Source organism: Apostichopus japonicus, chromosome 13, assembly GCF_037975245.1.
Source record: "Apostichopus japonicus isolate 1M-3 chromosome 13, ASM3797524v1, whole genome shotgun sequence".
NCBI classification, from domain to species: domain Eukaryota; kingdom Metazoa; phylum Echinodermata; class Holothuroidea; order Aspidochirotida; family Stichopodidae; genus Apostichopus; species Apostichopus japonicus.
In genome coordinates this window covers 490001-517230 of record NC_092573.1, presented here as the reverse complement: position 1 = coordinate 517230, position 27230 = coordinate 490001, and the positions used below count along the sequence as shown (strand labels likewise).

The window sequence follows — 27230 nt, the reverse complement described above, 5'->3', positions numbered from 1 at the left end:
ATATATATATATATAATATAAGTACACCTTTAAATCGTTATGTATTTCTTCCCACTTTTATTTTAAAAGTATTACTTTATTTGCTTATTTATTTGTTTAATTTTGTTTCTTTTTTTCAAATTACTTTGATGTAACTCTCTGTCGTCAAGCATTGGTTCTTATTGTTATATAAAATCCCTCCTTAGATATATATATATATATATATATATATACTTCTTACTTTTGTTACTTTTTCCTTTCTATATATTTCAGTTCGTTGGTTTGTCTAATGAGTTTTCCTATCGTGATTCGCACGTGTGTGATTGTTTTTGATATTATTCTTGACAACTCGAAACGGATACCCAACAGCAATTTTTTCTCTCTGATCTTCGCTGTTTTTTCCCCCCAAAGATTGCTAGTTCGGACCAACATATCGTGTCTTCCACCTTTTGTGATTATCTGACGTTCATTATATGAGTATTCACAAGCGCATGTCACTTGTTGAGCATGCAAGCCGACTTCAACCAATTGAGTTTCTTTTATTGGCTGTGATTGGCTTGATTAATATGAATTACATGGTACGAACCTTCTGATTGGACAAATTGTTAACATATCGCGAATAGTGATATCGAAAGAAAAGAAAAAAGCGTAGGGGAATTGTAGATGCAATTGTATATTTAATTTTGGTCCTAGGTAAGAGATTTTAAATCAGTGTTAATGATTATGTAGACTTAAAGACAAAGTGATACAATTTGTTAGAATTAGACAATCTTCGCCGTGTTGGGGAAAGGTTGGATAAAATTTACCAGCATACGTTAGGATCATCATCTTACGAAATTTTCACGGTCTTTCGGAAATTAGGAGCAACAAGTTGTAACAATTTTTTTTTTGTGTGGTAAAAAGTAGCAAATTGTTCGTTCGTTAATTTCTATTTATCTTAAATCAATACTTAAGTCATCGTTTCCAACTATTTACACATTTATTTCGCTTTAGTAAACAAACTTTGTCATCTTCAAATTGCCATTTTTGCATTGTTAATTTGATAATGAAATAGTTTCATTCTTTTTGGAAAGCAGTTAATCAATAACGTTCATTTTAGCTGTCATTTAACGTTATTTTTACGTTTTGAAAAGGAGATATCGTAGTAATCTTCTCCATTTTGTCTGATACTGAAAATTAAAGAAGAGTCTAGTCCAACTTTAACAAAAAGGAGGAAAGTGCAAATCTTCGAAAACGTGTTTTTTGTTTGTCCATCTCTCTGGAAGAACTATGGCAAGTTCGCAAGTACGCTCTCTTGTGACATGACATTTTGTGAACGCAAAGAGTGGAACAAAACAAAACACGAAAACAAAGATAATAAATCATTTGGGTATTAGTTGAACTTTTCTAATCAAATGAACTAATCCTAATATTAAGAAATGAATTTACCCGGTGACCAGCTAAATATCGATGGACGAGGTAACATAGGCTTCCTCCGAGGGGATGCCGCCCGCGGCGATGAACGAGTCACCGCCGTGAATGCTGGTAAGTTTGATTCCCTTTGCTATTAAAACTGTACAACGAATTCTCGCATTGAACAAACGTCAACAATTCATTCAAATTATTAAATGTTTATTTCAAAACTGAAATACAAACATATAACACAAATGTATCTTTCAATTCATAGATTTTAGTGATGAGCAATTCAATTATTTTTGCTGAATAAATATATATCGTAGTCCAGAATGTATGTATACTGTTTATTTAGTTATTAATTCATGGACTTTCGTAATTTTCGATAAAATTAATTTTCTTCGAATTTTTTTTTACCGTACTCCAGAATGTATTTGAAGTTTTCGTACTTATTTAGCTATTCTTTTCCTTTCGATCTATGACCAATATCAAGGTAACATCTAATAGAGTTTAGCAGAAAGGAAAATAATATAAATTGACAGTATTTAGGTAATATTGTACTTTAAAATGAGAACAACACAGAGAAAACGCTTTAGTAAGTACCGTTGTTTGTTTTCATTTTATGAATTTTGATACAGCTCAGTATTGTAAATTATACAATCAAGTAAGCCTGGTTGTGCTTTCTTTAAATAGTTTTGTCTGGAATATTACAATTCCACAATCCGAAAGTTAGAAGAGCAATTATTGAGTAACATAGTCAAGGGAGGTTATAAAATAAGTAGGTTTGTAATTGTTAATCTCATTAACAGTGTAGAATGTCTTGATTATTCCAACAGAATTGGTCATGATATATATCACCACGTTAATTGAGTAAGGTAAAGGAAAGTTTAGATTGATATTACATAATTTTCTTTTCTTTATAATTAGAAAATTGATTACCTGTTGTGTAGTCCGTTCCCTAATCCAGTTCAAACTCTACGCTGGTTATAAATTTGCTTTTGACAAATTGCTGGGAATATATTATTTGGGGGAATATTTCCACGCAGTATCTTCAAAATGTAGTTTACTTTCTTTTGTTGTCAATATTAAAGTGTGTATGTTGAGTGTCCTATACAAGCTCTGCTACTGACACGGTGTGGCTGAACGAATGAATCACCTGTGTATTTCACCTGTGTATACCGGGCTGTCTTTCGTTCGTCTTATTAAGTATGTCAAATTAAATCTGTGTCAAAAATGTTTTTCATGCAACGTACAAATATAGGGATGTCGATGCGGCGGTGTGTATACTGTTGTTTGTTCCCGTATACGCATGCATTTATATGAGCAGATCGATATCAAACGAGAGAAGTCAGGTTTAAAAAGTGTTTTCTATTTCTTTTCTTCTTTTCACCAAATCTTACGCTGTTGATTCCACTCCGTGAGAATGTCTAGGATGCTCACACTTGTAGAGAATTAAAAAAAATCGTATCAAAGTGTGACATCAGTTCACTATAGCTCTAAAACGAGTACTTCTTTTTATTTGTTTTTTAACTTTATCAGACCTTAATTTCAGAAGGCTGAATCCTCTTTTCGAAGAGTCACCATTGTGGACACTCTCAAAAAGTGAATTTTCGTTACTTGGAATTGAAGACTGTATAATGTGATTTTTTTTTATTGTAGACTACTGATATACGATATGCAAAACATATAAAATCAACTTTGTTTAGCAACCCCAAAAGGAATGCAAACACCAAAATAAATAAATTATAAAAGAGAACACAGCGGAGCAGAAAAAATTCTTACACCAATATGAAAATCAAATATCAAACTATTAGAGTTAAATCGCATCAGGCTGATTGTTGACGTCTTGAGGTTACTTGCCAAACCTTACAGTTTATATTAATTACTTAATGGGACACTAAGACAAGTCAACTAAGCTTTCGATACACTCAGAACTCAGCTAAAACGAAATGTAAAGAAAAACGTGACAATAACTATACCTTATGTAACAATCGTTAGTCGTGCAATTGATATATGTTCTTAATATTTAGAGTTTGGTATACATCTACTTTTTGTGTTGAAATATACTTCTTCTTTATATTTAGATCTAGAGAATACTTGTCACAAGCTAATGAAACATTGATCATAACTTTACCTCACAAAATAACAGCATTAAACTTTAAATCCAAGATTTGCTTCCAAAGAAGATCATGTTACACAAACAATTACGAGTAACAGTTTGATAATTCATTGCATATAATCTGTTTCCTTCAGGAAAAGCTAAATTTATTAAAAATTAAAATTTATTTATTTCTCTAATTCACGTATAAATATACATTTGTCCATATCCAAGTCACCTTTTTAACCACAGTTCTATAAATTATTGCCAATTTTTAGTTAGGTTATTTACAAAACAAAAAGTATAAACATAGACAATATTTCCGTTAATTTGAATTTAGTTCAATGATATAATGTTAGGTTTTATTATCTCTCAAGAACCGTTTACGTTCGTCAAATCCTTTAAAAATTAATCTGACAACATAAATCGTCCTTTCTTTATTAATATTATTGTCACTGTGAAATAATTATTTATCGAAACTATTGATTATGTTAGGTTATCAATTAATCTCGGAGATGTCTTTTACATTGCTTATATAAGACTTGGCGAGTTACCGTGTCAAATTTCAGCTGTTCGACTCTGATCAGTTTTTATCAGATTTCAAATCAAATCGTTTAATAATTCCGGTTTCAAAATAGTAATCCCAAAAATTTAGTCAGGTATTGTTTCACACAAAGAGTCTCCCTTTCCTAAATGCGATAAATTACTAACCAGATCAGTTTTGTAAATAACTTGTAAAGTAAGTAAGAAAATGTTTTGAAGCAAAAATAAGTTCTCAATTTGTCTATGTTTACATTTTTTGTTTTAATCATTGAAACTGACCTGCTGAATGTGATCACATTCTATCGAGTGGAAGTTTTGTTTTAATGTCTCACTCTTTTTGCAGTGTAACGCATTAGTTTCTGTCCTTTCTTTTAAGTACTGCATTTGGTTACAATCTACTCCATAAAAAAAAGTTAGGACGGCTGAGTCAGTTCTTGAAGACCATAAATTAGGTCATGATACTTTCGAAAACCCCGCTTTAGAAAGAAAGATAGCGTTCAACAACGTGATTTAGAAACGGTGAGATTAATAAACTCCAAAGTGCTGCCAACGTTTTATGCCGCTGACAAATTTTTGTTTACACTTACCAATTTGTAAAGCAGCCTGATTCATTGGCTGGTGGGGTCTCTGTTGGCAGACGGTAATGGTTACGCGAGATTTGAGCGGCAATTAACCGTGCTGAGAAGATAGTTATGCCTTTATTTATTGGATAATGCAAGAGACTTCCCAACTTCTACGAATGGGATGTCGCGTGGCATGGTTAATATAATTATAAAAATCCTGACACCCAAAAAATAAAATCGCTTAAATTGGGCGACATAGTGGTTTATGGTCCTTGGGTGTTAAAATATCATTTCTGCCTGAGGGTATTTTACATTTCCTTTTTTTTAATTCTTGTTCTGATTCTTTAAAAAATGTTTTATTTCTTTAGCATAATCACCCTGATCAGCTACAGTGATCGATTTTGTATCCCAAGATTCCGTCGCTTGAAATGTAAAAAATAAATGAAAAGAACAGAATTTCTATTATTATTTGATACGTCTGGGTTGTTATAGGTTTTTATGATTCGAAGAAGAATAGGATGTGACGTAATTTGTGACATAATAATGAAGTGACAAAGGCAGGAAATTACATACATAATAGTAAGCTTGATATACTTCAAGGAATAGGGCATATTTCATCTTCAGCCACAGTGACAATGCAGAAACATAAATGATCACGACAATTCTTTCATATCTAGAGAAACCTGACAGGGTTTTGAAATGAATATCAACACTAAAACTATATACTTCTAATCTTCTTTAACAAATGTATATCTAGGCAAGTCTGGTCTGAAATGGTTAAGCTTGTTACCAACATGGAGACGTTTGTTTCACTTATATGATATAAAAACAGTAATTTGAAAATAAAGTAAAGAGGAATGTTTCTTTCTAGGAGTCGTGTCATTCAAGTTAGTTCGTCTTCAGTAGATGATTCTATTAATGTTGTTAAAGTAAGTTTTAAAAGTCTTCAGATAGTACAATTTGATAAAAAATAAAAATATATCTATTATGGGAAATGATCATATTCGATACCGTAACTGGGCGATTGGTTTGTATAAAATTTACTTCAATTGCGTTCTTTACAGCTTTTCTACCAATAATGTACAAACGTTTTTCTTCATCACTAATATTATTTAGTAACTTTCCTTCGATCTCCCTCACACCCTACCACATCGTTTCCTAACATTGATTAATTGACTGATTGATTCATCGATTGATTGCAATGATTCAAAATTTGAATGAGAATGAACATTCACACGAAGAATTACCATATCCTCGACACACAAAGACACAGAGTGTGTGTTTGGTATAGAAGAAGAAAACGGGAAAACACCTTTTGAAAGTTGTTGCATCAATGTGACGTAACATATCTTATTAGGATACTTCCTTTGCCAAAAACAAAATAAAGAAAAACGAAAAATACATTAAACCTGAAGAAATAGACGTAACCAAAGATCGATAATATAGCCAAACTTAAAGCAACCATTGGTATTTAGTTGATATTACAATTAACAAATCAAAATCATGATCAAGTAAAATATGAATTCAACTCATATGGGAACTGCAGGAATAGAGCAAATAAAAGTTTTCATACCTGATATTTTGGGACACATTATAAAATTGAGTGCTTCTTCCAAAAGTGAAAACTATGAATTATTTCATTTATTTCGTTCATCTCTTGCAGTTCAATCACTTTGATCAATTTTGTACATTTGATTAATCTAGTTACCTCACACCTTTACAGAGAAACCTGCCTTTTAATTTTCACATTTTCGCTTTTCCCTTATGTGAGCAATTACTAACTGTATCTATAAGCCCTTATTGATGGCTATTTTTGTACCAAGATGGGTTTTCATAGGTTGGTATGAGAAAGGGTAACTAAAATTATGAAAGGGTAACTAAAATTATACCGCGGATCGATATTCCAAAGGCAAGTCTTTACATTCAAATGTTGCCATCTTAACGTAAATTTATGGTATGACTTAATCAATAACAGTCCTAATATTAGGAACTCGTAACCAGTCAGCAAAAACAGAAAAAACAATCCCTGTACTGTAAGCAAAATATTATAAATAAGTGGTTCTTTCCCACAGCGTCCTTTTGCGGAAATGTTATTGCATAACTATCGCAGCAGTTGTTGACATTGATAATTAGAACAATTTGCTTCTTATATGGCATAAATCAAATTCTATCGATTATCCCATTTAGTTCGTCTGTGATTTAGATATATTTAAACCTTTAGTAAAGAGCGATGACGAAACAAATCTTAGTTTTATATTTATATGAATTGTGTAAACTGTTTGGCTGGAGAATATAATACTTATGACTGAATCAAAGGGAGTTATGTGGTATGGGATTATAGGGCTAGTGTTTATATGGTTATGTTGTAGGAGGTATGGGTTCAGGGTTATTGGAATTTCTTTTTTTGTGAATAGGATTTTCCTCAAATCTAGTATGGTTTGGAATCATTGTCAAGTTTGAAGAAAGCTTGTTGTCATTCATTAGTAAAAACCATGAATCAACTGTAGTGATTCAGAAGGTTGATTCGATGATCAGTCTTAACTATTGAAAGTGTGAATTCTCTCTTTCAGTGTGCCCAAGATGATATATCTCACTCTTTCTTTAACAATGTATGGTGGAAATAGTTTGCGATTGCTGAAGCTAAATGTGCATTTCGTCACTTCTTGTTAAGAGTGACTTTTCTGGGCGGAGGGGTTTTTATTGCTACAAATGTGCAAGTTAGCAATTAATTTATTCTAATTAAGATATTAATATGTATTGTTAGATCATTGTTATGTCACACGTTTCTTTCACATCTTTACACTAATATTCGTTCCATAGCAGTTTTTTCTTGAGAAATAATATGTTCCAACTACTGTTGTATTACTTTCAATCATGCATTTCCCCTGCATAATACCTTACTGCAATCCACAGAAATGCTTACAAAACCACTCAAATATCACATTTATTATATTTCATTAATATTCGTTGATGTTTCCATTGGCTTAAAACTGTGTATATTATCCGTACTACTTATTTGAGGTGGTTATTTTGGCAAAATACAAAAAGATGTTGAACCTAACTCTGATATTATTTAAAAGAAATAATAAAGAATTCTTTACAAAGGAATTTTATTCAATTTTTCTAACCGGTATATTGGTGCAAACTTAATTAAATTATGGTATCTTCGTAAAAAAAGCATTAAGAAATTGCATAATGGCTTCGTCATACTATTTCATCGAATTACACTATTTCAACATCTCTAAAGCACCAACAAATCAACCAGTAAGGACCGTTGAATTAGTATGCAAGTTAGGATCATTAATTAAGCTAAGACTGAGTGATGTCATATAAACATTAACGCATCAGTTACATATACTTTCACCTACTCTTGTATGGAGAGGTACAACAAATTTCTCTCAAGATAATGAATATTCTACAATATTGTTTGGTAAATAAAATAGAATTTACTTATATAGATATATAGCGGCATTCTAGGTGCATTAATCTTATCTGCAAAAGTATTACTGCAATATTTTGCCTTGTACTGTACTTGCATCATTCTGATAGAACCATTAATACAGTAATATTTATACATATTCAAGTATACAAATATATCTACATTTAAATCTATATATATATATATATATATATATATATATATATATATATGCACACACACACACACACCTATTTATATATATATTCACAAATGCATAGTTGAATACTCCTCATTCTTACTATTAGAGATTGATCTATATGAGGTTGCAACCAGTTAGCTGCTTTCTAATTAGCCAACCGTTATAATTAAGCTAAAGAACATGATGTGGTCTGGAAATTTCAACCTAATGCTTTGTTGTTTCTCTTGCAAACTATTCTGTCCATACTTACATACATTACTGGTGCAAGTTTGATGGACACATTTTTAGTTTAACGGTCGAGTTTGGTAGCACCAGATAATGGATAACACTCTTAAAATTATTTATTATTTATTTATTTGTATAATTGTCAAAGAAGATATTATACATTCTACATCATCATCGTCAATAAATAAATAAAGATGCTGGGCATCTTAAGTTATCTACCAAAGTTAAGGAGATGTTTCGGTAATTATAATTAATAATCGGAAATTAATTAATACATTGTTATCCGACATCAATATACGTTAAAATAAAAAAAATAAAAAACGTTAAAAAACGCATAAAATAAAAGACGTTTCTACTACGTAAATGATTAAAACGTGACACAATACTTGATTTCAAATTAATTCAATAATTACTTACTACTCTTGAAATTAAAAAAAAACGAAATATATCTTCAAATATTAGTCTTGGTCTTGTTTCTAGTATTGAGGAACTTTCTTTAGAATTAGATATGGTATTTATATATATCTTTTTCAAGGAGAAATTAACAAACAGGAACAATATCACGGAATACCTTGTTTTCAATTAAATTTAATTACTGATATAACATCACATTTATACTGCGTTTCATGCTGGAAGGTATTAAATTTATCTTTTTAAAGAAATAACAATGTAATTTGAATACTGATGTGAAATGTATCGTGAAACATCAGGATCATCCAAGGAAGATATGAACATATTTATTTCGTATACATTTACATTTAGACAATAGTGACTTGTACATGTAGTCACATGTGAAATATACTTGTTCGTAAAACAACGTACACAATATATATATATATATATATATATATCTATCTATCTATAAATATATATAAAATATATCTACCTATATATATGTTTTCGAACAAGTATAGTTCACTTTTGTCTATACATGTACAACTCTAAGATCTGCTAGTTGTAAGCAATGTTGCAAGTTTCATTTAATCGATCGATAGGTGACTTAATATATATTCTTGAAATTCAGAGCGTGATCGTGATCTCAAGTTGCTGCATGGTACACCGCCGCCTAACGGCTTCATCAAACTTGAAAGGTTATTGTTATTCAAATCGATTGTTAACGAATCTTAAAATCATTATAATTAACAGGGTTCCCTATTTTCATTTCCTGAGTTGAGCATACATCATTAATATTCATTGCTTATTAATTGTATTCAGGTTTAATTCTTGGGAATATTTTTTTAATTCTTTTGCAAAAGAGATGAATTTCCCGAATTTTGAAGGTAACAGATATTCCCCATCTCATCAACAGAATTCATCCAATTTGCATAATAACCTGGGATGAAAATTGCTTTTGTTAATTAAAATTCTATTTATTTTGTTCTTCCATTATGTATTTGATTTAAAATGAAGTTTTTTATCTCTATTATTTGAAGTTAAAACTTGCTCTTAATACCTTCGAAACTATTCCTCACGTGGGAAAACTATATTGAATTGATTATAGATTATGATTATTTAGAATTATTATTACAATTCTGACATAGACGTTGGATTGTCTAGTTGCAGAAGCCGGTTGATCGTTGCTAAGTATTCAACAAGTTTACTGTTAGCCAACGATATGTAAGTGTATTCATTGAATAAAGTTTTGATGTGACTTTATGGGAAAACATGAACTAAATTAATGATTATTTAATTTGGAACATTTATGACAAATGAGTCAAATATGGATAATCTTGAGTAAGCTTAGATTAATATTATTAACTTTCTGTTTATCAATCTTCTAATTTTTAGAGATAATCCTTACAAATGAGATTGATTACATCATCAACAAGGTACTGCAAACAATTGGAAAATCACGATTTATAAAATATACTAATTATCTTATTGTCACTTACAATTGCTTACAAATTTGCCCTAGTAAGTCTGTCTCAAATGCAAAATGCATAGCGTTTTATATTCAGCATATTATTCAAAAAATAGTTTACCCCTGCAACCAGCATGAGACATATCGACAAAGTTTAATTGTTAAATCGATGTAAATGGTTTTGGTGGAAATGCACTATAATATTGCAAACACTGTGTCACATTTTCAATTAACGCAATCATCGTTAATGCCCAATTAGAGGAGCGTTCAGCAAGCAACAAGTTACAGTTTCACTTATTGAAAGGAAGTTTAAAAAATAATACTATCAAAAGTATAGTTTGGGGCCCTTTTTTCAGATGATCTTATCAGATTCCAAAATTATATCATAATGCAGCTTCAAAAACGCGTATACTTTCTGTTCCCTCTCGTACTCTGATTGGTGAATATAGAAGAAAGCGGTTATATATATCGTTTGACGCTATTCCATGATTGTTTATAACATATCTAGGCCTAACCCCATCAATACTGTTTGTACATGTATCAGTTTAGCGATTTAATAGAAACGCAGCCTCTGGTAGAGTAAGAAGTGTTAAAAGAAAAAAAAAAGATATAAAGCCACTTAGTGAATCTCTGAAACTGATGGCCTCATCACGGTAAAATCGTCACAACAAATTCATTAAACAAATTTATCTTCGTGTAAAAATGCTAAAATTTGTGATTTTCTTCTTGTGTTATTGTTTTTATTAATATTTTCATGAAACTTCCATGCTTGAAATCGACGGAACTAGCCTCATATTCCGAAGAGATTACAAATACACCGTAATAAAGACAACAACAAAATATGTAATTTAACGGTCAATTTGTGGCACTCGTTCAGTATTTTTGAGAACTTGTCAACCGTTTTCTTCTCTTTCTTTCTTTTTTAAAGTCAATAAATCGTTCGAATATATTTTCTTTATTACGAGAGTGATTTGCAATAATTGAAGAAGAACTGCATAAAATTGGTAAATGAAAACTTTTTTCTTTTCTTTTAGTAAACCTTATAAAATAAGAATTGAGAGAAGTAGAAAGTTTTTCTTTCATGCACGAGAAGTTTTTATGCGATGCAGTAATGAGTGAACGGGACTCATCTAAAAGGCATTACAAAGATGTGTTACTTCTTGTTTCTATTGTCACTTTACTTGTCATCAAACCCGCTCCCATCCATGATAACTAAATTGCTTGATCGGATCAATTTCTCGAACAAAAAGGTTCTTATTCCGAAGGGAACCTCCAACATCTTCTCAAATGACAATCTATCTAAATTTTCTCCATCTTTCGTCTTTCCCTCGCGCTCCTCCGCGGCTCAGTCCGCTGCCAATGTACCATGTAAGCTTTCTTGATATCCTCTAAATCGTTTCCCTTTGTGGCGTTGGGAGCCTGACAATATAGAGGGGGATGTTTTTGCCACACCATGACGTTTTCGCTACATTAGGAGTATGCCATGATTAATTATTGTGATTTACTTTTGATACAGAAGACGCTCTACAAAAATAGTCGAAAAATACACGTGACGTACATATTTTAGGACAGAATAGATAATCCAAAGAAAGAAGAAAAAAGTTCAAGCAGACGCCATATTCAGCTGAAAATTCTCTCCAGGAATAGTTTCAGATCACTTGGTGGTTTCTCCTTCTCCTTCTCCTTCTCCTTCTCCTTCCCCTTCTCCTTCCCCTTCTCCTTCTCTTCCTCCTTCTCCTTCTCATCTATCATCATTATGTGAGGAGATATTTTAATAAATGTACTCAGTGAATACTTAAAAACTAATGCAATAGAAAATTCATAACTCATTAGTTAGAAGCACATTACCCTAGCAACTCTTTAGAAACTATATGTGTTACTTGAAAACTGTTGTTATTTAAAACTATCTGGATATATTATTGCTAGAAATTTCATGCCAAAGTTAATAACGTGATCACCTTTCGGTCTTTTGGACCAAAATCATGCATCTTAAAATCTGTCTTTAGAAGAGAAAACACATCTAGATTATAAACCAAAACATGAAAATAAATGTTTAATATACATTTTACGACTTCTTATAAATGTGGATGTAATACATACTATATGTCATCGATTAATTAAACAGATTATTTAGCTTTACATATTAAAAAGAATTTTACAAGGAACTGGATAAACTTGATAAAGAAAACGTATTAAAAAGAAAAACAATTAATCGTGAAAAATTATCCTTACTTGATATAGTTCCGTGTGATCTTGTCTGACCAGCATTTAGACTAATGAAGGCCTCCAATTTTCGGGAAGTCTTGTTAAGGGTTGTCCGAATTTCATTCCAGGGCATACATGGTAAACATGTTCATGACGTAAGTTGTGTTTCATACAAGAAAAAACACCTTTGCTTACTTCGAAATAATATGACTCATCAACATTACCGGTGTTTGATTTTCTTAATTATTTCCAACTTACTAATTAAACAAACAAACAAACAGGTCGTAATTCAGAATAATAGAACGAAATGTACAAGATCATAAACACCAATACATATATATAAATATATATATATATATATATATATATATATATATATATATATATATATATATAAATATATATATATATATATATATATATATATATATATATATATATATATATATATACATCACAATTATGAGATCCCCTAATGAAATGTTCATCGATTAGAAAAGAAAACAAATGTTCATATATTTAAACATTATATATCTGAAGATACACACAGGGCTATAAAGTCATATTGAAGTTGCATGGGATTCTGTGCAGACGTATCCGAATCTTCTCGCTGTTGTAGCAACATCATATTTATTGCCCTAATGGGGGAATGCGACACAGCTAGCTAACGTGATGAGAAAAAGCTGTAAAGAAAATCATTGCACGATAGGTGGAAATGTTGTAAACAAGCATTGGAAATAGCTCAAGCACTTAACACTTCACTAGCAAAGGTGACCATAAATATATTCGATTGGAAGGACATTCTTTGTAAGCAAAAGTGGTCAAACAAATTCGGTGAATATAAATACATCTAACTCAGCTTAAAGAGTTTTAGAGCACACTGAAAACTTCTCTAGGTCGTAAAGATGAAGAAGACGAAGAAGAAAAGGCAACAGACGACGGGATTTTGATTATTTTGTGTAGCTTTTTTTCTTCTTCTTCTTTCTTTACAGAATCACTTGTGGTGCTGAAATTGATGGAATGTGTCTGAAAACTAATTCACATTTTTAAAAGAAAATATATTGGCAACCCTTTCCTATAGGTCAATTGGTGTTTACGTCGGCCATTTAATGTTTACAATAAGAATGTACACAAAAAAAACCTGTTGCACACACGATCATAATAAAAGATCGCATAGAGGTGTAGTAATTCTTAGTTAAACCAGGGTGTTGATAGAGTTGTTAGAAGAACCCATAGTAAGTGCATGTTTACATAATAATTTACAATGCATTGCTTATGACGTCACAGCTATCGCATTTAGATATTATTTCAAATGAAATTACAAACACAATTTAGATATCAAAGGGCAGCGGTTCTACCAGGGCCAATGAGGGATTTTGCTTAGAGAAAAAGTGTCATAGAGAACCAAACTCTCATTACATCTAAAATAAACTATTTGCGGGTTATATTCCGGTAGGGTGCTCAACAGGCCCGTATAGCCAGGCCGAGACACATTATCTGTTGCCCTCCACTAAGAATTTTGTCTACTGGCTTCATGGTGTTCAATCTCAGGATTTGTGGGCCCACATACCTAATCAATCAATATTGTGTGCCGATTGAATTCGGGCCTCATATTAAGAACCCATTTCATCGATACTGTTACCGTTAGAGCTGCACTGAGTATATGGACCTGTGTATTGTACGACACCCTTTTCCATGACTATACAACAATTGTTGGTTATTGGGATCGAGCAAACGGACGTGCTCGATTCCAGAAATCCATATTTTTGAAATCCCGTCGTGGGCGATATTTATTAATAAATCCATCTACATAAATATATGATCAAAATTAGCAAGTCATTAATTTTCCATTTTATTTACTTTATTCCTTCTATTTTTATCAACAGACGTGAATTGTGTCGGAAAACCTTATAACCTAAACAACAACGACAAACACACCGACCAAAACAATGCTGTCAAAGGGACCGGAAGTGATCATGATTCTAAGGTCGAAGACCAGGACAAACCTGTGAAACAGAAGCGGCATAGAACAAGATTTACTCCAGCACAACTGAATGAACTGGAGAGAAACTTTGCCAAGACACATTACCCAGATATATTTATGAGAGAGGAAATTGCAATGCGAGTTGGTTTGACAGAATCTAGAGTACAGGTAATTTTTTTTCTTGTTTCTATGGAAACATTCTCAATTAGCAAACAGAGCAAGAAATAACAAATAAATATAAAACTAGATTATCATCGACAAAAAAAATAGATACAATACTTCGCATAAAACATTTCTTTTTACCGCCATAAAAGATGGGATATCTATAAGCATGCCCACACTTAAAGGGATGCCATATTGTTAAAAGCACATGAACTTTTTATTCTCTAACGACTGTATGGTTAGAAAATCATCTTAACCAATATCCATTTAACGCCACAGTTGGAATTATCAGTAGTCATTTGGCACTATTATGTGTTGTGAGATGTACTCCAAACGTATATGATATAGTTTTAGTTATAATAGTCATATTTCCAGTTTTGTATCAATTTACATTAATCGTGAGTAAGAATGAACACAACTTTTAGCTGCATATATGTGGTTGATTTAATATATTGAAAATTATGAAAAAATTTAAAGAAAATAATTGAAACACAAACTGATATTTTCAATGTGATAATCCTTTACAAATTTATTGTATACAGTTGGATTATAGATATCAGGAGCAAAACTGATTTTGCTTAATTATCATAGAAAAGTTCATCGTTGTAGTGTCTACCTAGATAATACATAAACTGCTTTGCTACAACACAATATCATTTGCTGTTATAGTGATGGGCATCATGTACGGTATAAGTCAAATGACCAGCACAGTATGACGTCATATTGCGGATATGACGTCATATGTGACCAATTAGCTTCTACCAACCTTACAAACATATTTACTATTCTACCCTTCTTGAAATACAACGCTGGGTCTCTCAGTTCACCTCTACTAATAGTCCTTTCGAGATTTATGCCTACATTGATGAATTTGTTAACAATGTGTTAAAAAAATCTTCTAACAGTATATTAGGAGGTAAAAGTACTTGCGGTGGTTAAGGATGCTAGTGTATGAAAATTTAAAAACGTTAACTTCAAAAATATCGTTAATTTGGATGATCAAAATCTAAGCATGAAGATATCTCACTACGTACTTATTTAACGAAGTCTTAACATTTCAAAAGAAGATCGATTAAGATATAGACGATGCATTAGAAATACTGGTGTACATACGCTTTTAATAAAAAAAAACTAATAAAAAAGTATAATAAAAAACTTGAAAACTATTAAAAAACAAAAACAATACAACTAAACTTCTCAGTTAAAACAATTAGGAGGAATGCCAGAGTCTTTAGAAGAACTCTGGCGATGATTAAAAATGGAATTGATAAAACAAACCTACCAAGTACAAAATTCTTTTGGATTTATCGTTTTACATATTTTTTTTTTACGGATAATAGAAACATCAAACACCTTTTAAAAAAGACGTAGGCCTGTTAACGTTGAGTAAAATATACAAAATGGCTACTACTTGTTTGACACGGGTAATTAATTAATGAGAGGATACCGCGTCAATTATTTCATTTTGTTTTAGTTGCATTTACCGTTGATACAGCTCTGGTTATGCTGTTGTGAATATTGTTTACAGCCCTTAACACCGTTTACTGACATTATTGTTGGCAAATATTTTACTCAACGCTATAGGTATCTATATCCGAACAACTTTGGGTGATGTTTTGCCCCAACACAAGTAAAATTCAGACAATTTTGACAAGCCAATCACTGTTGGCAATTCAAGAGTACTTTCATTTGTTTGTGGCAAAAATGTACCCAAACTTGGTTGGTTACATACGTATATCAAGCATTGGGTAAAACATTTGCCCGTTTTTTAGAGTGTATATACTGTGAGAACTGTGGTTACTCTTGTTCCGACACAAATTCCTGTTGTCATTGTTGTCCATGTTGTACACCTGTCCACACCTTTCACTGCTGTGACTATATGGTTATAGTGGTAAGTGACGGTTCTTAACATTGTTACCGATGCCAGTGTTATTATTGCTCTTTCGTCTATACTGTTGTTATACTGTTGTTAATACAAACATATCAGTTGATGTTGTGAATACTGTTGTTACTGTCCTTTGTGGCATTATGCTGTTGTTGTACAGTTATTACTGTGAGTAGTACTGTTGCTACTTTTGTTACTGTTTTTTTTAAATTTTTTTTAAAGAGAACGCTAAGCCGTAACTGTAATCAATGTTGTAACTGTTCCAACCACTGTTACTGTAATACTTGTTGTACCTTATACGATAGTGGTAGTTGTGGTGGTTGTGGTGATTGTGGTGATTGTGGTGTTATACGGTTGTTATATAATGTTATTGTTGTGCGTTTTGATACGCTTACCGAAGGAAATGGTGGCAATGTTTTTATTCTCATTACTGTTGTTACTGATATTACTGTCGCTACTGTTATTGTTTACTGTTACAAAAGCACATATATCCATATCTTGTGTGAATTCAGTTACTTTCCTATACGTTATTCCATCTGTTCCGACTGCGGTAACTGCCATTACACTTGTTACTTTGGTTATGATGGTTTTGTTGATACAACAAAAATATCATTAGAATTAACATAGATTCGAATTGCTCTACTTCTAAGGTCTCAAGTTAACATTAGAGCTTAATAAAATCTGCAAACACAACTCAAATTTCCTAGCAAATTGTGAGAGATATTTTCTTAATAGCCATATGAGACAATTTGTGCCACCCTCTTTTCCCCTTCCAACCCCCCCCCCCCCACCATCCTCATCATAACCCTTCCAGTATTAGCTTCATATAAAATATTATAATTATCCATAAATAAACATTTACAATATAGTATAGTCGATTATTTTTATTATCTTATTTTTAATATAATTATTATAGTACAGACTTCTGTGACGTCACACATACACACACACACACACATATATATATATATATATATATATAAATACATACACACATTTATATATATATATATATATATATATATATATATATATATATATATATATATATATATATATATACATTTCTGCATATCTACATATCTACAGACTGCAGTCCCAAATAAAATCCTTAACAAAACGCTCAATAAGTCATCAATTCGTTCTAATAATTCAGATTACCCTGTGAGCCTTAACGATGTTACTTTACTTCTAGTGGATGAAAGAGACATTGAAAATTTGCAAAAATTTCTTCAACAAACACTTAATTTGTCCAATTTTGACGAAAAGGTACTGAATTGGTTTGACACGGTAACTTAATACGAGAGCAATGATTTACGTGGCGAGGCACGGCGCGTTTTTCCGCCTTTTACGATCAAATCCCGCGTGTTTCAAAGTCATATAAAATGAGCTTAAAACCTTGTAACAAAGACCTAGTAATATAATCATCTACCGATCTGCTTTGTTTTTTGTCATATTCTTGCCTGACTTTTTCTTGCCTGTTCTTTCTTTGCGCCAGCCTGTAATGTGACAGTGTTTACGGGTTTGATGTACAGATTCCATTAGGAGGGAGCCGATTTGCCAATTAAGAGAGAAATTCAAACCTCGTAATGGATTCGAACGGTCATCATACGCCGGTACCGTTTAGGAAATGTTAAGAATAACCTCGTGTTGATATCTTACCAACTAGGTCTTAAAGGAGAAGTATATCTCAAAGACTGTTTACAGAAAACTTTAACCTTAGCTTCCATGTCATAAAACACACTATATCAGTTAATGACATTACCGTACGTCGTTGAGACATTATTTATCGCTAGCCGCGTACCGTAAAAGCCTCCACACCACCTGTAGTATTGTCATAATAAAACAGTAGGGAAACATGAAAATAAAGAAATGAGTGAAAACGTGTTATAGAGTTGTCATGCATGCACTCAATCAAAAGCGTGTTTTTGTTCTCTCTCTTTTTAAAACAAACTTTAAAGAGTATAGCCATGGTACGAGAGATCGCCAGACTATTGAATATTCATGCACACGTGACCTTATCTAAAGATATCTGAATACAGCAATTATAAAATTAGAACGAATCTTGAACTTCTGCAGTGCTAAGCGCTGTATAGAGAAACAAATCAAAAATCGAAATTATGTTTAAATGTTTCTGTATAGCAGGTGAGGCACATGGCGTTATTGAGGGCTTGATCAAAACCTGCATTGTTGTGGAAAGCCCGCGGCCTGGTATTACCCCGACAGAACAAAAGTCATTCCACGTACTTCTGCTTGTACAATTTAACCAAATCGACTCGATTTTAAACAAGTTTGTATTTCGTTCATTTAGGTCGATCGATAAATTAAAAGAGGACGTTGACGTTGAAAGCTCGCGTAGTCTGTAACTGGGTATATAATATCCTGCTGTTCTTTTAACCAATTATAGATTAGTTAACAGAAAATAACGTAGGAGTTGTCTCCATTAAATATGAAACAAAATGAGACATTTTTTACCAGTCAAATTCAAGCATATTAATACATCGATAGCTAGTAAATTTGGTTTTACAAATGAAAATAACTTAATTATGAAAAAGAATGGCCCGTGTATATTTTAATTCTTATAACTCATTGATTGATTGATTTTATTACAAAATATAGATACAGTCAATTTTAAGCAATATATAAACATTATATATGATATATATATATATATATATATATAAACATTATATATGATATATATATATATATATATATATATATATATATATATATATATATATATATAACAGTATCACAGTTCTATGTGTTGATGCTTAATATAAACCTCCAAATAAATAGTTGTTGTGAACACACATACATTCAATTGGATGAAAATATGGTATATCTAAATATGTAACTCACGTATATGTTTATGAAAATGTAATAAAAAAGTTTTTTGCATAAATATCTTTCCAGACAACCCTAGAAAGGAAATAATAAGCACATAATTAATAGCTACTTTTTATTATTTCATCTACAGAAGACCTCTATTTATGCTTTTTATATTTACTCTTACATATGAAAATATAGAAAATATTACTCATTATCTGATATTTTACACATTTCATCTATACAAGAATAAAGAATTCAAAGAATTAATAACCTTTGCAGATAAAATTTAAACAAATACTATACTGCTATTTACTTTATAAGAATACGTTTTTTATGTGTGTTATGCATATATTTACGTAATACATATATAAACAATATTCCACCACTCTATATAATGTTTTCATGTACAAGTATACACACACTATGTCCTATGATGCAATGTATTTACTCTTTCAAGAATAATATATATCGAATATATAACTCTTTATCTCATATTTACACATTCATCTATAAATATACAGAATATAAGCCATTCACAACGTTTTTGAGGATAAAATCAAGAAAAGAGGGATAATTGATATGATTAACCATATTACTTTATTTGGTAATTACCACTACTTGATGATAAATCTGTAAGAATGACATCAGACAGTTGTTTGCTTTGAATATTCATAGCCCTACACACAATGATCAATTGTTACAATAAAACAATCGACATCAAATTTTTTTAACTGAAGATTATATTAAAAATGTCAATCTATGTAATTTAGATAATAACATAAAGGAACTTTAACTAATTCAACCAATCAGGGGTCAATCTATAAAGTCACATGATAGACACGTGGACGATCAGTCAACAAGACAGACAGTAAGACACGGTTATATTGTAATAATTGGTACCCTAACGTCCTCTTTAACGTTATAGTTTTTCTTCTATAGTCTCTGTCATATAATACACAGTTCCTATATACGGCAAAGCCAAAAATAAGCGAAGTTATCTTCTGAAGCTCTTTTTTCCTTTCTCGTCCAAGCTAAACATTTCCTTCTCGTTTTCTTTTCTTTCTTCTTCATCTTCATCTTTGTTTTGTCTTTTGAAGTTTTTAATCTCTTGCGAACATTAACATGTGTTGATAGGTAAAAGGGGGTTTATCTGCCGGGTATAAACAGCCGCTACGACCCCAGACCTGTCATCATCCTCGATTTATGATCGAGTTTTTTCAGCTAAGATATTTCAATTTCACCGAAGAAAAAGAAAACAGGAAAGGTGTCACATTGACAATAAAATGAGACAAGATATTGGTATCAATCTAGAGCCGTCTGGGCGGCTTAGTGCACGTATGGCCGTCCATGTGTTATAAATCCATCATGAAAATGACGTCACTACTGCGCCAAAAAAAAAAAAAAATTGAAAAGAAAAGATTTAAGCTAGATAGAGATGTACTTTAAACCTAAAAGGACCTCTTCAACTGCTTGATTCAAGGTGATCGCTAAGGTGTGGTGTTAATTTTTATAGGAGAGCATATTATTTATATTAGGAACATGTTTATTCATATATTGGAACACTGTCGTTTGTTAATTGCAGCGGTAAATCATTCTTATCTTCTTGCTTTGTTTCAAGTAAAGAGCACGACTCAGTTTGTTTTGTGTTGATGTAATAATATCGTTTATAATAATAATTTTTAATTTTGTAGGAAGACATAATGTGTATAAGCATACTTAGCACTTATCGCGTTATTTATTAGAAACATTTGATGTTATATGTACTTGTAAGATCACCTGCTCCTGTATAACACATATACTTCCTTAGTGGGGTATCGCAATATTTACGTCTCTGTAAATACGAATTCATAGTCGTAACAATAATGTTACTGAAAAGTTTGAAAATGTCAACCATAAAATCTCAAAACATGATATAAATTAAAAACATTTTCAATTATTTCATGTTGTATGATACAGATTCAAATAATACGTTTGAAACATAAAACCTAAATATGATGTCTTTTTTAAAATTTTCCAGGTTTGGTTTCAAAACCGTCGTGCAAAATGGAAAAAGAGGAAGAAGGCTACCAATGTATTTCGAACACCTGGGGCACTCCTTCCGTCTCACGGAATACCACAATTTCCATCAACCATGAGCGATGCTCTCTGTAATTTTCACCCCAATGATGGCCGCTGGCCACCCTCTATGGCATCGATGACGTCACCAATGGCCCAGCATATGCCCCCTGCGATGAACGCAGGCTCAGCACCACCTACATTTACTCTGCCCCCGACGCTACCCCGCCAGGGATTCGGGCAATCTTATCATCAGGATAGCGGGATGCCTTCGGTTACCTCAGGCTCGGCTCTCGGTGGGCAGCTATCCGGAAATATGCCCATGCAGGCTATGTACCAAACCACGTTTGGTGGGGTCTCAGCAGCGGGTATGACGGGGGCATCTTCGCCGGGACTCTCAGCTCAGGATGGGGTTGATATTCCGTGCAGTGTTTCCGGGGGTGTCGGTTCCTCTGTAGATTGTCAAGATATGTGGAGAGGCACCAGTATAGCATCTTTACGGAGAAAGGCTCTGGAGCACGCGGCTACTCTAAACGGCATTTTTCGGTGAATCACAAGGTTTTTTTTCTTCTTGTTTTTTGTTTGGAAAGGGGACTTGAATAGAGTCTAACGGTGCCGATACCCCTGTCTATAAAATTAGAAAACAAAAAAACTGGCTAACAATTCACCAAAAGCCATTTTATGAGTATTGTCATTTTTTCGACCTAGACACCACCTGCACATTTTTTGTCTTTTTCTATTTTAGTCATTATTTTATTATACTTTGGGCAAAGCAGGTAGCTAGCTGTGTTCCAGCTCCCCGAGCAAAAAAAGGAAGTAAAGTTCATCAAAAAAAAAAATCTTTTCAAACGGAGGATCTAAATGAGTTGTAAATAAATTATGCAATCGTGGTTTTCTTTTCTTTTTTTGCGGAATGATTTCGGTTCTTCCCTCCTTTTTCATAGATGAAGCACCACGATTGACCTGCACGCACTGATTCTGCAACGTATGTCGTAACTAACACAATGGATGTACAGGGTTCACACAGACACGCGTAAACAGAATCAGAGGACTTTCTTAAAAAAAAAGAAAAAAAAAGTTTCATATACACATACAAAGTAGACCATGAATGTTCGATGTTTTAAAGTTATAACAATTATAGTGACGTCATTATTGCATCACAAATATAGTGAATATGTTCAAACCATACGGATGAAACATAAGTTTTTTTTTTACTGATATTGACATTATTATGGTAATCCATGAAAGGCTTCTTTTTCTTTCACTTTTTTTTTATTTATTTATAGAATTAGATATTTCAATTGTGGAATTAGAGGAGTATACCGTATGATTTAAATATACTATAGAAGCGAAATTTAAAATTTAAAATAATAACATTATTATTACCTTGCTAAGAAAGAAAAATAAGTCCCAATTGCAGTTTTGTTTTGTTATTGATGAAACTAAAACAAAGTGTACCAAATAGATAAAGGAAGGACTACATGAACATTATCAACATTAACAACTGGGTCTATTCGCTCCAAATATGAGTTTACAATTTTTATATTCATTAAGATAACCCTTTTAAGAACATTATCCTGATCGCTAATCATCTAAGCAGCCAATCTAAACTGTTATTCATGTGGCTGAAATTGTTCGTTGAACAAAACCGTTGGACATTATTTGCTGTTTATTTGATTCCATGATAGCGTGCTATAATTCGGGTCTACACAGCAGACCTATAAAGTTAATTAAATCAGTAAAAAGAACATTATAGGAAGCTATAGGTTTTGTAGAACTTGTACCATAATGGTATCACAGAGCAGTTTATGTGTTTCACTTCCTGGATAAGGGACGGTTTAGCTAGTCAAAATAAGTTACATTCAATCAATCATATCTTGAGTTATATAAGGGGAAAGGTATTGAAATGGATTTTCACCCATTTTTGACATGTTTTATATTGATTATCCCTTTAACACTGTTAACGTCTCGTAGGTAATCTGGAAGATGAAGAAATCTTCAGGACAGTACAGGCTATTGTCAACTGTTAGCAGTAGCCAAATAGCTTGCTTAACGTTGGAGGTTAAGCTGGTGTCCTGTAAATAAACATACTTGATTCACAGATGATACGAGAGGAGATTAACCAAGCAGAACCAAATAAAAAGAGAAGTCAAAGAAAGAACAATGGGTTATCTTAATGAAACAATAACTACAATGTTAAACTGAATTCTCTCAAAGAACAAACAATGAATGCGTTAATTTATAGACAATATAACTACAAAGTTAAATTTATTTTTATTTTTGTGTTTCCTTTATATTTTCAACTCTGTTTTTTATTATTAGAATACACTGCTATTGCTAAACACAATTTCCTAATTGCATTGGCGAAATTTCTCTGATTCTTCCCATTATAAAAATAATAATAATCAGGCCGTTATTTTAATAATAATAATAATCATAATGATAAACATAAACAGGCAGTTATTTTTAAGCGACCGCGAATGTGGGAGAAACTTGCAAGGACTTATGGATTACAACTTTCACGTCAGTTGGCTTCCAATTCAACATTTTAACTAACGTTTGGAATCTGTTCAATTTAGAAAGTCATTTCAGATGGGAAAACCGTAGATTGTTCTTGGATGAAAAACCCACCTTACTATGACCCGGCCGGGATCGAACCCCGAACCTCCTGAATGCTAAACATAATTTCTCGAAATGCTTCCGCCTTTATCCACTCGGCCCTAGCACCGGTTGACATGCAGGGTGGTTGAAAATGAAGGCATTTTCTGTTGTTTTGTTACTTGATCTTTGTGTTTTGGAAATTATCGACACAATAGTAAAATTGTTTGTCAATAATGTAATATATCTATATATAAAATACTGCATGCCATAACACTTAATTCTAACCTACAGTGATGTTTGCCCCAGTTATTGAATTCAAATAGTTAACAACAAACTTTACTGACAATTTAAAAAAAAACATTACAAGGAACTTATTTATTAAGTGAACAGCAAAAATAATGACAATTGTAAAGAGGGAAATATTACAAGAGACTTATTCAATATTCAAACTAATGATTAACGAACACACACCAAAAAGTTGTGATAGCAGATATAAACAAGGGTCACGTGATAATCGTAAACAAAACCTAAACAGAAACAGGTTCAACAAAATTGGCGTAAGTTTTCATCACCAAATAGTAGCATTAAATGATGACTTTAGGAAGAATTTTAGTTTATAATAATAATAACATAATCTATAAGGCGTAAAATACATAGAAAGTAGGCTATACCTAAGCGCTGTACAAAGAAAATATGAACAAATACAAAGAAAACCAAAATGCTATACTCCAAGAAAAAAAAATCTGCTCTGTTTGAGTCGTTGCTACCGCTGTTCTGGTTTTTATGATATTCACATTTTAAATTATGCTTAATCTTCGAAATGCTCCTTTAAAGCTTAATTGATAATGACGTTAGGCTCCTCGGTGCAGGCCTAAAAGTTTATCTTAATCTAAGTTTTAAGAAATTCTACTAGCTCAACGAAACCAATTTATTTTTTTTAAACTTCGTATTAAGAACAGAGCACCCTTTGATGAAATCCAACACTATTTGTGTTATATCATAAACACTTTATTTGAGGCCATAAAAGCCTATGTTGTCTGTCCTATTGACTTTGTACATCTTAGGCTATACTGTCCAGTCACTTTAGCTAATGAAACCTCGGTTGTTTAAAGTGTCATTTCTAAAAATAAAATAAAAAATAATTAAATTGTGTTCTAGAAATACAACCTTGACTGATAGTAGTGTTGTTTAACAGTCTGCAACATTTTCTGCTTAAAGTCACTCTTTATGCGAAATACTACAAGATTTAAGAACATTTATTTCACTTTTACTGAGGAATGTGGATTTCTGTTTACGTTTTATAGGCGGTAACGAGATAATATTCGACTATAAACCAGGAACCAATCGAATACTTTTTAAAACTAACAACTTTTTTTATACCTCTTCTTATGGAAGTGATTTTAATTTTTGTAATGTTCATTTGCAATTTTACGAAAGTTGGTTTGGATGAAGAAACTTTACGGAGAATCACTTGTGTCTCCGAATTTTAAAAGGCGTATTCACTAGTGTTAAAAGGTATTGTTTTTAAACATTGTCTATTGTTATTTCTGTGCAAAGTATGAAATATATTGTAAGAACGTAATTTTGTATTGTTTCTTTTTCTTTCTTTTTCTTTCTTTTTATCGTTTTTTATTACTCAAACAAAATAGCAAGAAACATTTCTCTCGACTCCAATGCCCCTATCCCCCCCTCCCTAAAAAAGAGAGAAAAAAATCACTCAACCCCATCCCTATACTTTCATCTTCTCTTGAGTGGGTCGGAGGACAATGCGACGAAACAAAAAAAATGTATTACACATTTTCTTAATTTCAGGGAAAGGGTTATATTTTTCTGTCTCTCTCCACCTCTCTCTCTCTCCACCCACCTACCTTCACCCTCTCTCTCTCCCCGTGCACCCCTAAGTTCTCCCATCTCTCTCCCCCCTTCTCTCCCAATTTGCAATTTAAAAAACTGATAAACGCGTGAGAATGTTTATAAAGTGTAACCACAAATACCATTCTTTTTTAATATCTAAAACGGAACGTTTTTGCAAATAAAAGCAAAAACGAGAAAAAAAGCGATAGAAAAGTATGGAAAGTCAAGTTACAAAGTGAAAGGAAATAAGAAAACTGTTCCCTATATAATATGTGTGTGAATATCGACACATAATGACACCCAAAGCTAGTGTATATAATAATATGTGCTCTGTATATACGATATATGGACGTGCTTTTGTTGCCTTTTACTTTACCCTATATATACATGAAACTCATTTCCTGCGTGGGTTGAGTGAGTCTATAGCGTATTGAAACGGGTATCAAAAACCCAAGCATTTTAACTTAAGATATTCCTTCAGTGAACAAATAGACTCTGGTTATTGTCGTGTCTGGCTACAGAAAATTGACCGTAATTAGTTACTACAAGAATAAAAAAAATAAAAGGATCACATGTAAATGTAATTAGGAGGTCGAGACTATAGAGCTGTTGTCAATGCTTTTTTCCCTTCTCTCTTTCCTTCTTTCTTCTTATTTTTTGGTCGGGGTTGTTCGCGCAATTTCCCTCTAACTATACAAACGACGCATGATTTTGAAACTAGTTGGGCTTGTTAATTTCCTGTTGGGGATCGATACAGCCTGTTGCATACAAGGAGTGCTATATTCCACGGAACAATAGAGCTCAAACTTCGCGGACGCTGTACTAGACAGGCAAAGGCGTGTGCCGTGACAATACCCACTTGAAAATGGCTGTAATCGTAGGTATTGCGTACTTACTATAGAAAATTAAACCCGATGCACCTTTTTTTTTCTTTGGGCTCATTGACAGATAAAACCACTTGAATGGGGAAAGACAAGGCCTTACAAAATTTATTCAGTTAAAATATTTAAATGATGGACAGCCCGGAGAGGCTAATCTAAGTAAGCTAGTTAAAACTTACATGCATGATTAAACGACTTCGCCTTGCAGCATTGCCTTCATGTTCCCACCTTTCTGTTTAAAATAAAGTCTGTATATAGTAAACCGTTTACGTAACAGACACGTGCAGTATAATGCAATTAAATTCCTCTATTGTTTACATGTAGGCCTATATAAAGTTAAAGGGACATGTATTGATAGAGTTATTAGAACTTATTTACACAATGGGTAAACATTAATATGTATGGTTTTTTTTTAATGAGGAACAGACTTCACCATTTAATTTAGCATAACAGAAGCATTTTCAGATATATTTAGTACATTTTATAC

At 32.2% G+C, this 27230-nt stretch overlaps 1 protein-coding gene across 1 annotated transcript; it reads left to right on the top strand.

Moving 5' to 3' along the window:
• Nucleotides 1-643: 643 nt before the first annotated feature.
• LOC139978860 (homeobox protein orthopedia-like) lies at nucleotides 644-25609 on the top strand. Its single transcript, XM_071989391.1, has 3 exons — nucleotides 644-1503; nucleotides 14373-14638; nucleotides 21370-25609. The coding sequence occupies exons 1-3, from the start codon at nucleotides 1398-1400 to the stop codon at nucleotides 21955-21957; spliced, it is 960 nt and encodes a 319-aa protein (XP_071845492.1). The 5' UTR covers nucleotides 644-1397; the 3' UTR covers nucleotides 21958-25609.
• Nucleotides 25610-27230: the final 1621 nt, after the last annotated feature.

Excerpts from the sequence above, each read along its gene's own strand:
- LOC139978860 (XM_071989391.1), top strand. The coding sequence starts at position 1,398 with ATGAATTTACCCGGTGACCAGCTAAATATCGATGGACGAGGTAACATA. Across the intron at positions 1,504-14,372 it reads AGTCACCGCCGTGAATGCTG|ACGTGAATTGTGTCGGAAAA; the intron begins GTAAGTTTGATT and ends TTTTATCAACAG. Across the intron at positions 14,639-21,369 it reads TGACAGAATCTAGAGTACAG|GTTTGGTTTCAAAACCGTCG; the intron begins GTAATTTTTTTT and ends AAAATTTTCCAG.